Source organism: Schistocerca piceifrons, chromosome 2 (genome assembly GCF_021461385.2).
Source record: "Schistocerca piceifrons isolate TAMUIC-IGC-003096 chromosome 2, iqSchPice1.1, whole genome shotgun sequence".
Classification (NCBI taxonomy): domain Eukaryota; kingdom Metazoa; phylum Arthropoda; class Insecta; order Orthoptera; family Acrididae; genus Schistocerca; species Schistocerca piceifrons.
This window is the reverse complement of record NC_060139.1, coordinates 483,405,754-483,420,389: the sequence shown is the minus strand read 5'-3', so window position 1 is coordinate 483,420,389 and position 14,636 is coordinate 483,405,754. Positions and strand designations below refer to the sequence as shown.

General features: G+C 38.6%; 1 protein-coding gene across 3 annotated transcripts in view; it reads left to right on the top strand.

Annotated features, from left to right (window-relative positions):
• Positions 1-12,080, top strand: part of LOC124776280 (PAT complex subunit CCDC47) — a 76,461-nt gene extending 64,381 nt beyond the window's left edge. For 2 of the 3 annotated variants that reach the window (XM_047251185.1, XM_047251183.1), the window contains exons 8-10: positions 7,700-7,868; positions 8,550-8,684; positions 11,515-11,619. In XM_047251185.1, coding sequence (XP_047107141.1) covers positions 7,700-7,868; positions 8,550-8,684; positions 11,515-11,619 — 409 coding nt within the window. Of the gene's footprint in view, positions 1-7,699; positions 7,869-8,549; positions 8,685-11,514; positions 11,620-11,716 lie in introns of those variants that run through there. The other variant, XM_047251184.1, reaches the window with a different exon arrangement.
• Positions 12,081-14,636: the final 2,556 nt, after the last annotated feature.

Here is a 14,636-nt window from a genome sequence, read left to right as displayed (position 1 = left end):
TGATATAAGTAACTTGTAAGTGTTACAAAACTACTTTATATTTGTTCAGAAAATTCAAGGGATTCTGAATAATTTCTGATATATAGTAAATTATATAAGAGCAAGGAGAAAATTTCTCAGTGTGGCACAGTGATTATACTGATATCAGCATGTCTTCGTGTGTTGTGCTGATAATGTTCAATGTAAGTGAATGTTTAATGTTAGTGAAGTGTCAGCTTCATTTGGGGAACAGTTTTGTTAGTAAGGTATTTTGAAGTAATTTCGTTGTTTTTGCTTTGTTCATATGGATAAAATGGAATACTACACCATTAATTTTCTTTGCATTGTACATATTAACACTAACAGAAATTTATCCAAAATTGTTGTTGGTGTTTGTTTATTTGCAACCATTATGAAATGTGTGGCAGATTTAAAATATATATCATACTTGCCTTGAAGTGAGAGGCATAAAAGCTGTCCCACAAAGTGGATTCACAGATAAAAACACTAAGAAATTGCACAGTATGGTATTAGCCTGTAACTGTTAAATGTGTATGAAATAAGCATATCAAAAGAAACAGATTAGTGTATTTTACATGATGAACTAACTGTCCCACCCGGCATTGCCCAGGCATTCATTTTGGTAATTTTCTATGAGGAACATTCAGTTTCTGTACACATAACACAGCTGTGTCTCGCATTTACAACATGTTTTTGTAAATGTCTGTGGCAATGCCTCTTCATAGCTCTGTAGATGGCTATTGTTTCTATATACAGCCATTTGAGTTTCACAGCTAGAAGCTGTCAGAAATGCTGCTAGGTGTCAGGGATTTCCTCAAGGTGACTCGGCTGTAGGAGTGTCTTAGTAGCAAAGAATGCATGATGTGGTATTTTTTTTCACACATCTCAGTGTTTATGACATCATATCTCCTGAACTGTGTGTGGTTCCATGATATTATTTTGTTGGTGCATTGGGTGACATATGTGGAGGCTGTCTACGAAATTGCTTGTGAATAGAATTCATAGCTCAGAAGTAATAAATTTAAACATCATGCATGATGTGGCAGTTTTTCACACACCTCATTGTTTATTACATTATATCTCTTGAAATATCATAGGTTGGTGGTTCTTGTCCCACAGCAATTGTTGCCTGACAGTAAGGGATATGTGCAGTTACTGTGAACATGATACAGATCTACAATCCATGCTAGAATGAGAGCAGTTAAAGCAGCGAGTGAAAGCTGGTGGTCCCCACAGGAAAGGTGACTCATCTGCTGCAAAAACTATAAGCAGTGTTTTCTGTGATGCATAAGGGATTTTTCTTTTTGATTACCTAGTAAAGGATAACAGAGCAGCTGGTAAATGTCATGGATGTCTTTTATACTAATATGTAAATAAATATGTGAGAAAATACCAGGACTTAAAAAGGAATGAAATCCACTTGCATCACTGAGTGAGGTGGCACAGTGGTTAGCACATTGGACTCTCTTTCGGGAGGACGATGGCGTCTGGCCATTCTGACTAAGGTTTTTCATGATTTCCCTAAATTGCTTCAGGCAAATGCTGAAATGGTTGCTTCGAAAGGGCACAGCTGATATCCTTTCTCGTTCTTCCCTAATCCGAGCTTGCATTACATCTCCAGTGACTTTGTTGTGACAAGATGTTAAGCATTAAACTACTATTACTCTTCCTCCTCCTCTTCCATCAGAATATTGCACCTAAACATGGGAAAACTGAAGTAAACATTATTGGAACAACCATGATATCCACGGTACTGGGAATCTTTGTTTTCACTTCCTCTCATATTTATTGAAATTTTTGGGTGATAAATGCATTGAAGTTAATGAAGATGTGGCAAAAGTTAATGGATATTTTGCAGACTTTCCAGAATCACAGTCTAAGAATGGAAGCTACTGAGAGTAAAAACGCTGAACAGCGTGCACTGGTCTAAAGGAGATTGCATTGAAAAGTTAGTGCATTAATTAACTAAAGATTTAAAAAAGCTTTCTTTCACTTGCCAGGCTGAGAAATTTCCCGAGCATTTATTTGTGGACCACATAAGTAGTCTTTTTCTGTTGTTTGTTTGATATGCGAAGAATTAGTGCATCATTATTTTAGAGCTACTTCTACGAGGGTCACTCCAAAAGAAATGCACACTATTTTTTTTAAATCCATCATTTATTCTACATGTTTGAAAGTTTTACAGTGTGTAGATACATCCTTTAGGAACAATATTTTCATTTCTCCACACAATTTCCATCCCTCTCAACTGCCTTACACCATCTTGGAACCAGCACCTGTATACCTGCGCAGTACAATTCTAGACCAACCTGTTGGAGCCACTGTTTGGCAGTGTGCACAAGGGAGTCATCATCTTCAAACCTTGTTTCACGAAGAAAGTCTTTCAGTTTCCCAAAGAGATGATAGTCATATGGAGCCAGGTCAGGACTGTAAGGCGGATGTTTCAGTGTTGTCCATCCGAGTTTTGTGATCACTTCCATGGTTTTTTGACTGACATGTGGCCGCGCATTGTCGTGCAACAGCAAAACATCCTTTTGCCGATGTGGTTGAACACGACTCAGTGGAGCTTGAAGTTTCTTCAGTGTCGTCACATATGCATCAGAATTTATGGTGGTTTCAGTTGGCATGATGTCCACAAGCAAGAGTCCTTCAGAATCGAAAAACACTGTAGCCATAACTTTTCCAGCAGAAGGTGTGGTTTTGAATTATTTTTTTTTGGGGTGAATTTGCATGATGCCACTCCATTGATTGCCTCTTCGTCTCTGGTGAAAAATGATGGAGCCATGTTTCATCACCTGTCACAGTTCTTCCAAGAAATTCATCTCCACCATTCTCGTATTGTTCCAAAACTTCGCTGCATACCGTTTTTCTTGTTTCTTTGTGAGCCACTGTCAACATCCTGGGAACCCACCTGGCACAAACCTTTTTTAACGCCAACACTTTCAGTATTCTGCAAACACTTCCTTCCCCTATCCCAACATAGTGTAACAATTCGTTCACTGTGATGCGTCTGCCAACAGTCACATTGGAGTGTGTGCAGTATGAGGCCACCGCTGCAAGGACAATCCTCAATATTGCCGTGCCCGCTTTCATCACGTAACCTGCTTGCCCACCGACTAACTGTACTGGGATTGACAGCAGCATCTCCGTACACCTTTTTCAACCTCTTGTGGATGTTTCCCACTGTCTCGTTTTCACAGCACAGGAATTCTATGACAGCACGTTGCTTCTGACAAACGTCAAGTGTAGCAGCCATCTTGATGACATGCTGTGACGGCGCCACTCACGGGAACAGGTTGAACCAAGTTTGAAAACAAGTGGGAAGGCTGTATCTACACACTGTCAAACTTTCACAAATGCAGAATGAAAACTTTATTTTTACAAAAATAGTGTGCATTTCTTTTGGAGTGACCCTCATATGTGTGGACTTCTATGAAACATTTGCAATAATACAGACCTCAATGTAGTGGTATCATCAACAAATGTGACATGAAGAAGGTGGAATATTACTTGTTGACTAGGTTACAGATAATCATGATATAAGGGACCAGTTTTATGACTGGTTCGATGCAGCTCTACATGTTGGTCTATCTTGTGCGAGTCTCTTCATCTCCAAATAACTACTGCAACCTACATCCATTTTAACCTGCTTACTGTATTCATCTCTTGGTCTCCCACTCACTTCCCTCAGCTACTAAACTGGTGATCCCTTGATGTCTCAGAATGTGTTCTATCAAGTGCTCCCTTCTTTTAGTCAAGTTGTGCCATAAATTTCTTTCCTTCCTAATTCCAATCTTCAGCATTCTTTCTTAGCACCACATTTCGAAAGCTACTCTTTTCTTGTCTTATCTTAACCATTTATTGTCCACATTTTGCTTTATGACATTGCCTGAAAGTTCACCTCTATTGTATGGACCCTCTATATATTCCTTTTAGCTTTCCCTTCTTTGAAACTTCCTGGCAGATTAAAACTGTGTGCTCGACCGAGACTCGAACTCGGGCCCTTTGCCTTTCGCGGGCAAGTGCTCTTGCCTGCGAAAGGCAGAGGTCCCGAGTTCGAGTCTCGGTCGAGCACACAGTTTTAATCTGCCAGGAAGTTTCATATCAGCGCACACTCCGCTGCAGAGTAAAAATCTCATTCTGGAAACTTTCCCTTCTTTGCTTAGGACTGGTTTTCCATTGGAGCTCTTGATATTTATATAGCTGCTTCTCTTTTGTGCAAAGGCCTCTTTAATTTTTCTGTAGGTGGTATCTGTTGTTCCTGTAATGAAATGTGCTTACAAATTGTTTCATTTGTCCTCTAGCCATTCCTGTTTAGCCATATTGCACTTCCTGTCACACTCATTTTTGAGACTTATATCCTCTTTCATATGTTTTATTTGCTGCATTTTTATATTTTCTCCTTTCATCAGTTACATTCACTATCTCCTATGTCATCCAAGGGTTACTACTAGACCTTGTCTTTTTACATATTTGATCCTCTGCTGCATTCACTCTTCCATTTCTTAAAGCTAACCATTCATCTTCTGCTGTATTCCTTTCCCTTTTATAGTCAGTCGTTGCCTAATCCTCCCTCTGAAACCCTCAACAGTCTCTGGTTCTTTCAACTTATCCAGGTTCCATCTCCGTAATTTCCCACCTTTTTGTGGTTTGAAGTTTTAATCTATAATTCATAACCAATAAATTGGACAGATAGTCCTCATCTGGCCCCAGAAATGTCTTACAATTTAAAATCTGGTTCTGAAATCTTTGTCTTACCATTATATAAGCAATCCGAAGCCTTCCGGTGTGTCCAGGTCTCCTCCACACATCTAACCTTCTTTTATAATTCTTGAACCTAGTGTTAGTGCTGGTTAAATTATGTTCTGTGCAAAATTCTACCAAACAGCTTCTTACATTCCTTCCCACCAGTCCATATTGATCTACTGTTTTTCCTTCTCTTCATTTTCCTACTGTTGAATTCCAGCCCCCCCATCACAATTACATTTTCATCTCCCTTAACTGTATGAATAATATCTTTTGTCTGATCCTATATAAAACACTAAGCGTGTTTAAGGCTACCATGCAGCCTCTTGTTGACCAGTCTGGTGTGGCAGTTGAAGATAGGAAAACAAAAACTGAAGTTTTAAATTTCACGTTCAAAAAATCATTCACAGGGGAGAATCGTACTACAAACAGACTGTCATTTGACCATAGGACAGACTGCCATATGGACGACATAGTAATAAGCATCCCTGGTATCAAGAAACAATTGAAAGCAAATAAATCACCAGGCATCAATGGAATCCCAATTCGGTTTTACAAAAAGTACCCTATGGCATTAGCCCCTTATTTAGCTGCATTTATCATGAGTCTCTCGCCCACCACAAAGATACAAATGACTGGAAGAAAGTGCAGATGACTCCAGTGCATAAGAAGGGTAGAAGAACAGACCCGCAAAATTACAGACCAATATCCCTAACTTTGGTTTAGTGCAGAATTCTTGAACATATTCTCAGTTTGAATATAATAAACTTTCTTGAGAGTGAGAAGCTTGTGTCCACAAATCAGCATGATTTTACAAAGCATTGTTTGTGTGAAATTCAGCTTGCCCTTTTCTCATGTGATATACTGGAATCTATGGATGAAGGGCAATAGACAAATACTACATTTCCGGAAGGCATTATACATAGTGCCCCGTTGCAGGCTGTTAATGAAGGTATGAGCATATGGAATAAGTTCACAGATATGTGAGTGGCTTGAAGACTTCTTAAGTTATAGAACCCAGTATGTTTTCCTCGACAGCGAGTGTCCATCAGAGACAAGTGTGTTGTCAGAAGTGCCCCAAGAAAATGTGATAGGACCACAGTTGTTCTCTGTATATATAAATTATTTTATGAACAGAGTGGGCAGCAATCTGCGGATGTTTGTTGATGATGCTGTGGTGTACAGTAAGGTGTCAAAGTTGAGTGACTGTAGAAAAATACAAGATGACTTAGACAAAATTTCTATGTGGTGCGATGAATGGCAGCTAGCTCTAAGTGTAGAAAAATATAAGTTAATGAGGATGAGTAGGAAGAACAAACCTGTTATGTTCAGATACAGTATTGCTAGTGTCCTGCTTGACACAGTCAAGTCGTTGAAATTTCTGAGTGTTAACATCACAAAGCAATATGAAATGGAACAAGCGTGTGAGAACTGTGATAGGGTAGGTGAATGGTCAACTTCAGTTTATTGGGAAAATTTTAAGAAAGAGTGGTTCGCCTTAAAAGAGATGGCATACAGGATGCTGGTGTGACCTATTCTTGAGTACTGCTTGAGTGTTTCAGATCTGTACTAGGTTGGATTGAAAGAAGACAACAAAACCATTCAGAGTTGGGCTGCTAGATTTGTTACTGGCGGGTTCAAACAACACATAAGTGTTACAGAGATGCCTGGGGAACTGAAATGGGAATCCACAGAGGGAAGGCAACATTCTTTTCAAAAAAAACACTACGAGAAAATTTAGAGAACTGGCATTTGAAGGTGACTGCCAAACAGTTTTAATGCTACCAACATACATTGTACATAAGGACCATGAGGATAAGATACAAGAAACTAGAGCTCGTATGGAGACATATAGAAGGTCTTTTTCCCTTGCTCGATTTGCAAGTGGAACAGGAAAGGAAATGGCTAGTAGTGGTACAGGGTACACTGCCACGCACTGTATGGTGGCTTGCGGTGTATCTATGTAGGTGTAGATATATGTGTATTTCTACAACCTCTTCGTCTGCAGAGCTAATTGGCATATAAACTTTTACTACTGTGGTAGGTGTGGGATTTGTGGTTATCTTGGCTACATAGTTCATTTCCTAATTGCTTTTCCCAGTATTTGCTGTTGCTGATAGAACCGCAGTGTCATCAGCAAACCTCAGAGTTATGATGAGGTGCTGAGAACCATAATGGCCTAAAGCATACAGTCATCAAGTACATATGGAAGTGAGATAGCTTTTCGTGAATGTTCATATAGGTAACATGGACCTACAACACAGATAAACCTGACTCACCATAATATCAACAAATGTCAGGAACCTGCATACCTGCTACAATCTCTAAGCTGATGTTGATGTGCTTAAGGCCACTGTGATTCTCAGTGCCTTGTATGTATTTTTTTAGTAGTTAGAACTGCAAGTCTATGATAAGTTTCAGTGAGTGCTGCACTACCAGTCTGTGAGTTTGATTAATTATATTTAATACCCACATGTGAATTCACCTGTGCTTTTTGTAATTAAAAAGTGACAGAACAGAGCTATGAAAGTGCCAGCTTAGATTATTAAATAAAAAAATATTTTCATTGAAAATTGTCCTTGCATGTTTCGTTATAAGGCTAGTACAAAAGGAGAGGTCAATATCACAAGAGATGAAAAAATAGCCGTTTGAAATAGAATATTTCATACTGTCATAGGCTTTATTCTGAATTATTTACGGGATGCAACAAATTTAACATATGGTGAGGTCTCACATTTCCACTAATATAAATAGTGTGTATATTTATGGCCTCTGTGATAGCTGTTGTGTTCGCTCTTAAACACCAAATTCTTCCAGATTGTCGAATTTTGGGCCGGGGGGGGGGGGGGGGGGGTAGAAGGGTATATTGAGCATATCATGTTTTTAGTAGTCTAGCATTTTAATTGAATTTTACAACTAACTTTAACTACAGCCATTTACATTTTCTCTGCAGTGATGCAAATCTTACAAAATTGCCTGAAACAAAGAAGGTATTGTTGTTCAATTTCAACATGATCGTTAAGGGAAGACAAATAGATGAAGCCATGGAACAGATGAAACCTCTTATGATGCTTGTTATCTACTGCATGGAGAAAGTTAAAAGATTCCGTCTCAGCAGAGAGGTGTGTATTATCATTGCTTATTAACACACAAAACAGTTTTGGCATTTGTATTCATTCACTTCCTGTCTCGTGTATATGATTATGTGCATACAACTAGATTCTAGGATTAATAGAGGAGGAAGGGGGGAAACTGTCCTATTTACGTAATCTTCTGTTTTGTATATCTTTGCCAGTTAATACATTAAGACATTTCTTTTTCTCTTTTCGTAGCCATATCACAGAAAGATACAACCAGTTGTCCAATTTGGTGTTGCTATTATTTCTCTGTTGCTAGCACAGTGAAAATTCAGAACATTAATTTTGACAAAATTCAGAATTACAACCAGTAAACTGCAGCTGCAGATAATTACTAAGCTTCCAGCCAGTATAGTATCATAAAAACAATTGTGAGTCAGAATTTCATTAGAAAATTAGGTAGAGAAAAATGAGGTGCATATTCTGTCCAGTTTGTCCTAAACTTCAGTTAGGTAGCAGAAGAAAGAGATTCCAAGCTCTTGCAATTCTGTATCTTAGAACTCTGGAAGGAGACCTGTATCTCTTTTTGCCACTTTCTGACCATTGATGGATGTTTCAAATGACAGATGTGAGTTAACCGGAGTTGTAAAGGTTGAAGCAACCTATTCAGTCGATATATGGATGTAAATATGTGAAATTTAATTTAAAATATTCTGGTTGATGCAGGCAAAGAATAAAGCACAGAAAAATAGGAACCGTGTGGATGAGGCTTTCCTCAAGACGACACATGCTGCAAGGGCAGAAGCAGCTGCAGCTCGCCGTGAGGAAAAGAAGAGGCAGGAGAAGGAACGTATTTTGCAAGTAAGTTTTACTGGAATGGTAATGTTTGAATACAGACTACAGTTCATCACCACTGTAAAATGAATAACACTTAAAGATAATTTTGAAGGTTTCATGCATAGCTGATATTTGGTTCATTGGAACACTTACAGCAAACGTGGAGCACCATCAAACCAATACACATTTATAAGTTCAATAATAATGTGTAACTACTAGACACAGCAGGAAGACTTTCATTGCATTCACACTCCTGGTATTCAGTATGCTGTCAGGTTGAAAGATCATTATTTTTTTCCAGTGTCAGTGTGGAGCTGTGTGTAAATCAGTCTCTTGAATAAGTTTACTAGGCATTTGAGGATTCTGTTTGTTCTGTGACCATGGTCTTTCGTTTCTTTGGTCACTTCAGGTACAGAAGGATTATCATGAATATGAAATCAGGTTGAATATCAGCTTCGATCTGCCAGATTGAGGTTGAGAAGTATCTGTCCAGAGAACTTCAAACACTCACCCTTTGTTTCTATATAAATTGGTATCTACTAGTTCTTTTTCACCTGTGAATCTTGAGGACAGCTGATCTTTTCATTATTTTTCAAAACACGGAACACATGTTCTTTGATAGCAGGTCTCGATCCATTACTAAGCAGGCAAAAACTGAATTGCTACTCTTATATATTTAGTTGAGGCAGATGTTTTCTTCTCTCTCCATACATTATTTGAGTCATAATTTAACTTACACGAGATTTCTTATAGTTTCTACATCTATACATTCATGGTTTCTTCAGTGGTATGGTGATTACACTTTCATGGAAATATAATAGTGAGCTTTCTGGTTCATAGATTTTTAATGAATGATGAAATAAAGTAGTTCTTGTGCCTTCCACTGATTTGAGTAACTCTGTATACAATTACTTCTGTATACTTCTTTCAATCTCAATTCACATTAGATGTCCTTTCATCCCCCTGTAAGTGATTCCTGCTGTAAATGCGACCTCTGTAACATCAAACATGCTGCAGCTGACGCCATGGAAGAGCAGGGTAAATGGGAACGTGAAAGAGAGTTACATCAGCGAAAGGCCAGAGCGTGCGGGCAGGACTGCATCGCAGTGCAGCAGAAAGAAGGCATCAGAACAATGATACAACTGTGATTGCCTTTGATTTGATGAGGACTTTACCGACAGATATCTGTTACTACAAGTGGCAATTGTCGACATACTGCCTTGGAATACACGACCTGCGTACCAAGAAAGCTACCACGTATGTATGAAGTGAGGGCGAAGCATCCTGAGGACCGCAAGAAACTGGATTGTGTCTCATGGATTACATTAAACATAATGTCCAAACAAAGCAACTGATTATGTACTCGGATCAATGTGGTGGGCAAAATTGGAATATAAAAATGGCCTTCCTGTGTCAATTCATGGTTCTGCATGCAGACTTCACACCGAAAGTAATCCACCATAAATTCCTAGTCAGTGGGCATACATACCTACCATGTGACCAGGACTTTGGTATCATGGCAAACAGGAAATTTCACCCAAACATATACACACCCTCTGACTGGATGAATGTCATTATCACTGCACAGAAACAGCAACGCTTCACCGCTCTATGTATGACAAAGAATGGTTTCGTGTCCACAGTACATTTAGAGAGAAACATACGTAACCGTAAAGTGTCGACACAAAATACCAGGGTGCAATGGTTCCATATTCAGTGGCTTTAATATAAAGTATCCTCTCCCCAGATCATGTGTTATAAGTACTCCAATGAGCCAGATGTCCTGAATGCTGACGTTTTTCTAAACGAGGTTAGAAAGTAATGGAGAGTCTGGACATACTATATCCCAATGGACATGCTATTAGCGCATTGAAAAAGACCGATTTAATGACCTCGCAGCAATTCGTAACCCTGGTGTACTAGTTATTACCGTAACTTGAAGACAACTGCACAGCCGTGTGGCGACACCATCCCTGCAAATGATGATATGGATGATGAGCATTAAAACCTCATGTGTATCTTGTCCAATGTTCGACTACAGTTTAAAGCGTGTTTCGTGTATTATGGCCAAGTGTGCTGAAACAATAGTGGCCTAACCCACACAAAAAAGGGTCTAAATACAGTATTACAGTTAACTCCACGTTTAGCCGATTACCGGACACCATACCACATTATTTATACCACAATCATTGCTATACGCCACAATCACTACCTTACACATCAATTCTGCAAACGTCAATATCTTCCAGTGGCCATTTCCACAAACCAGTGTGCTGTGGGTTAGGCCACTATAGTGTTGATAGCCTCAATTCTGTTCTGTGGCTTGTTTATAACTCTGGATGAGAGTACTCCCTAAAACCTCGTAACTTTACCATCTACTCTGTATCTTTAAATAAGGCTGTTTCCAAAATGTGATAATTCATTGACATGGAAGTCTTTCTTTGGCCAAAATTACTCATTTTTTGTTTGAAATTTAAGCTGTGAATGGGATCAGACCTGACACATTTAGTTTAGTAGTTATAAATGTTGGGCATGGTGACTGTTTACTGTTATTAATTTTTAGGTACAGCAGAGTAGTTGTTCTTCCATAGGTTGGTCTTGGCTTCACTAAGTATAGTCTTGCTGCAATGGTAGGCTCTTGGGTTGTTTGACCTAAGGCGCAACTTGTCTATTCAGTTTGGAGGTCAGACAAATTGCGATACATGGTATATTGAAAAATGTCATCCAAATAATATTAGAACAAGCTGAGAGGAGGAACCATACACCTTAGCACAATTATCTCTCTCTGCCTGACCAGCAATCAAATAATACCAAGGTGTTGATCAGTTAATATTTTATTTGTCTGTATTTGAAGGAAGATGACCCAGATAAGCAGCGCAAATGGGAAGACCGTGAAATGAAACGCCAAATGAAGAAAAAGGCGCCAAAAATGAAGCAGTTGAAGGTAAAAGCATTGTAATCTTTCTCATTGTGCACATGTCCCTGATCAGTTCATTTTTTTATGTCACAGTAATAATTTATTTTCAAAGAATATGATCACCATTTTCTTTTGACAGTTATGAGAACACTTCTCCGCCTGGGTTATGCTTTTGTAAGTGAACATTTAGTACTTAACTAAAAAAAAAATTATTTATGAAGAATACTATACATATATTCATTAATTCTTTGTAATAAAGTATTTTCAAATTTTGATACCTACCTTTAGGTTATTTTTTAGAATTACTTGTCATATTTATTATTGTCTTCCAAACAAAATTTTGGAAAATTGTAATTAAAAGTGGATAAAGAAAATTAAGCAGCTATAGCATACTCATATTTTACAACCTGTATTTATGAAGTGCAATAAATATATTATTTATTGTGTGGTGTATGTGTCTTTATTGCAACATTGTTATTAAAGAATTTTATTTTGGTTAAATATTAAATAGTTGTCATTGTCCTTAAAACATCCAGTGTAACCTTCATAAAATCAACAGTTCGTAATGCCAACAGCCTCCTAGTACCTTATTTAACACAAGTAAATCAGATGTGTTAATGCGCAACTGTACAGCAAACCTTCATTTGTGTGGGGAATTTTAAGTTACTGGGTTAAAGTTAGGACAATTTTACTCTTATTTGGCTCCAAGACCCAATTTTCAGTCTTTTCTTGCAATAATTTCGACACTGCAGCAAGGATATTTCACCGCATATTGCTAGTCATGTAGGTATGTCAGATCACAAGACTTTCTAATGCCATTCTCTGTTGAAACTGACCACACACAAAAACAGAATAGATCCAGTACATCCAGAGGTTCTTGCTTTAATCGTTGGCTCTGAATTAAAGCAAAACCTTAATTTGAGGTTCTGTCACCTACTATGTGAGGTATCTGTGATGTTTTAGAGAGAGGAAACTTTTTACATCTCAGTTTGTTGTATAGTCAAAGTGTTACATGTAATGACTTTAGCCAGAGATGACTGTTTATAAATTATCTTCCAAAAATAAAAATATGACCTACCTCATACTGTCCTCTGAAGTGGAAGGGCACACTGAGAGATATCTATGGTGAAAGGTTGGGGCACCCTAAAATAAGGTGCTTGCCATTGTCCCTTCTCCAGGTGTTGAAAATCTTCAAAACTGCACCCTGTATATGTTAAGTGAGTTGTACGGTAGAAACAAAATGTAAAGACATGCAGGCTGATCACATAGCTTCCTTTATAGTGACTATCAGTAAAGGTTAAATACATCAAAATGGAATATCTTAAAATGGGCAAAATTTCTTCAACCATGTTTGAGGTTTCCTGTGGCTGCTTCATTATGAGCAATATACAAAGGCAGGTAGTGAGAACTTGAAATGATTTTCAGTTTCAAGGACCAGCTCTCTTCTGTTTTCTTCATATACTATATACTAAATTTGGAGCTCAGTGCCCAGACATCAATTTCTTAAAGCATTAAGTCACAGTTATAAAAATAAAAAGAAATGGGGGGAGGGGGGGGAGAATGTTTTAGAAGATTTCCGAGCACTATTAATATCTTCTTCACTGTCATTGGTGGCTGAGTGTGTGGCACAGAAGTATTGTAATTGTGAAGTCGTCAGTTTGAACCTCAGTAGTCGCAGCATGTTTCCTTGCTTTTATTTAAACTCTATATTTATTAACAAATGACAATGTTAATTGACAAATATTGAATCTTAATTTTTTAAATAATGTTTTTATTTATGTTAGCTGTGTACCAAATAGCAGTGCTGGTTGTGTAAACAGTGTTCAGTTATATGATAAATTAGTGCTGCCACAGGTATTAAGCAAGAAATAGGAGATGCAGACCAACTATTTAATAAGACTGAGGAAGCAATGTTCATTTATTTTTGCTGTGTTACATTTATACTGAATAAATGCAGGGAGTTCATAGAAGTTTCTACCAGCTGCTACTGTACACTATCATAAATAGCCATCGACTATGGTAGTTTTCTTAGTAGCCTTGGTCAGTATATGAGGTGTGTCGCATACCTAATAGTGGCGTTGCCCCATTTTGATCTTTTTGTTTTTAATGCAGTCTTACTGGGTTCCCCAAGAGACCTGAAGTGGTGAATTGTCTCGAAACTGGGTGGGTATATATAAAAAGCCGCATAACCTACGAAACATTTTTGTTCTACAGAGTTACCCTCCTGTCCGTTACTTAAATAAACAGTATAACAAAAATTAAATTTTCAATGTTTAATTATACTTCTATTCACAAATTGTTGATTTTCAATGTGAAACAGGGATGTTGGAGGCTGGTGGAAGGGGGGGGGAGAGAGAGAGAGAGAGAGAGAGAGAGAGAGAGAGAGAGAGAGAGAGAGAGAGAAGCACACCTCATGCTCACATGACCACCATCTCCAGCAGCTCAGACTGGAATGCAGTTGTCACGTGAATGAATGCAACAACCAAAAGGGGGCAGGGTAGGGAAAGGGATAGCAAGGTACAGGTGGAGGGAGAGAAGAGTGTTGTCTTAAAGAGTGTGCAGGGACTAAACGGAGGCATGAGAAGACTGCCACTAGGCACAGCACTGAGATGCAAGGGAGATGTGGGGAGGGAGAGCAGGATGGAGAGCTGAAAAGTAGAGGAGCACGGAAGGGGAAGGATGGACAGGTGCATTGGCAAAGGGCAGCACACAGTGAGGGGGAGGGGATATGAATAGGGAGGAAGTGATAGGACAGAGGGGTCAAACTGTTGGGTGGAGAGTGTGGACACAGTAATCTTAAGTTAGGGCCGGGATAATTTTGGTAGCAGAGAATGTGTTTTAAGGAAAACTCCCATTTGCACAGTTCAGAAAATCTGATGCTGGTGGGGAGGATCCAAATGGCCTGGATTGTGAAGCAGCCATTGAAATCAAGCGTGTTATGCTCAGCTGGATGTTGTGCCACAGAGTGGTCTACTTTCCTCCTGGTCATAGTTTGGCAGTGGTCATTCATCCTTGTCGACAGCTGGTTGGGAGTCACACCAACATGAAAAGCTGTGTGA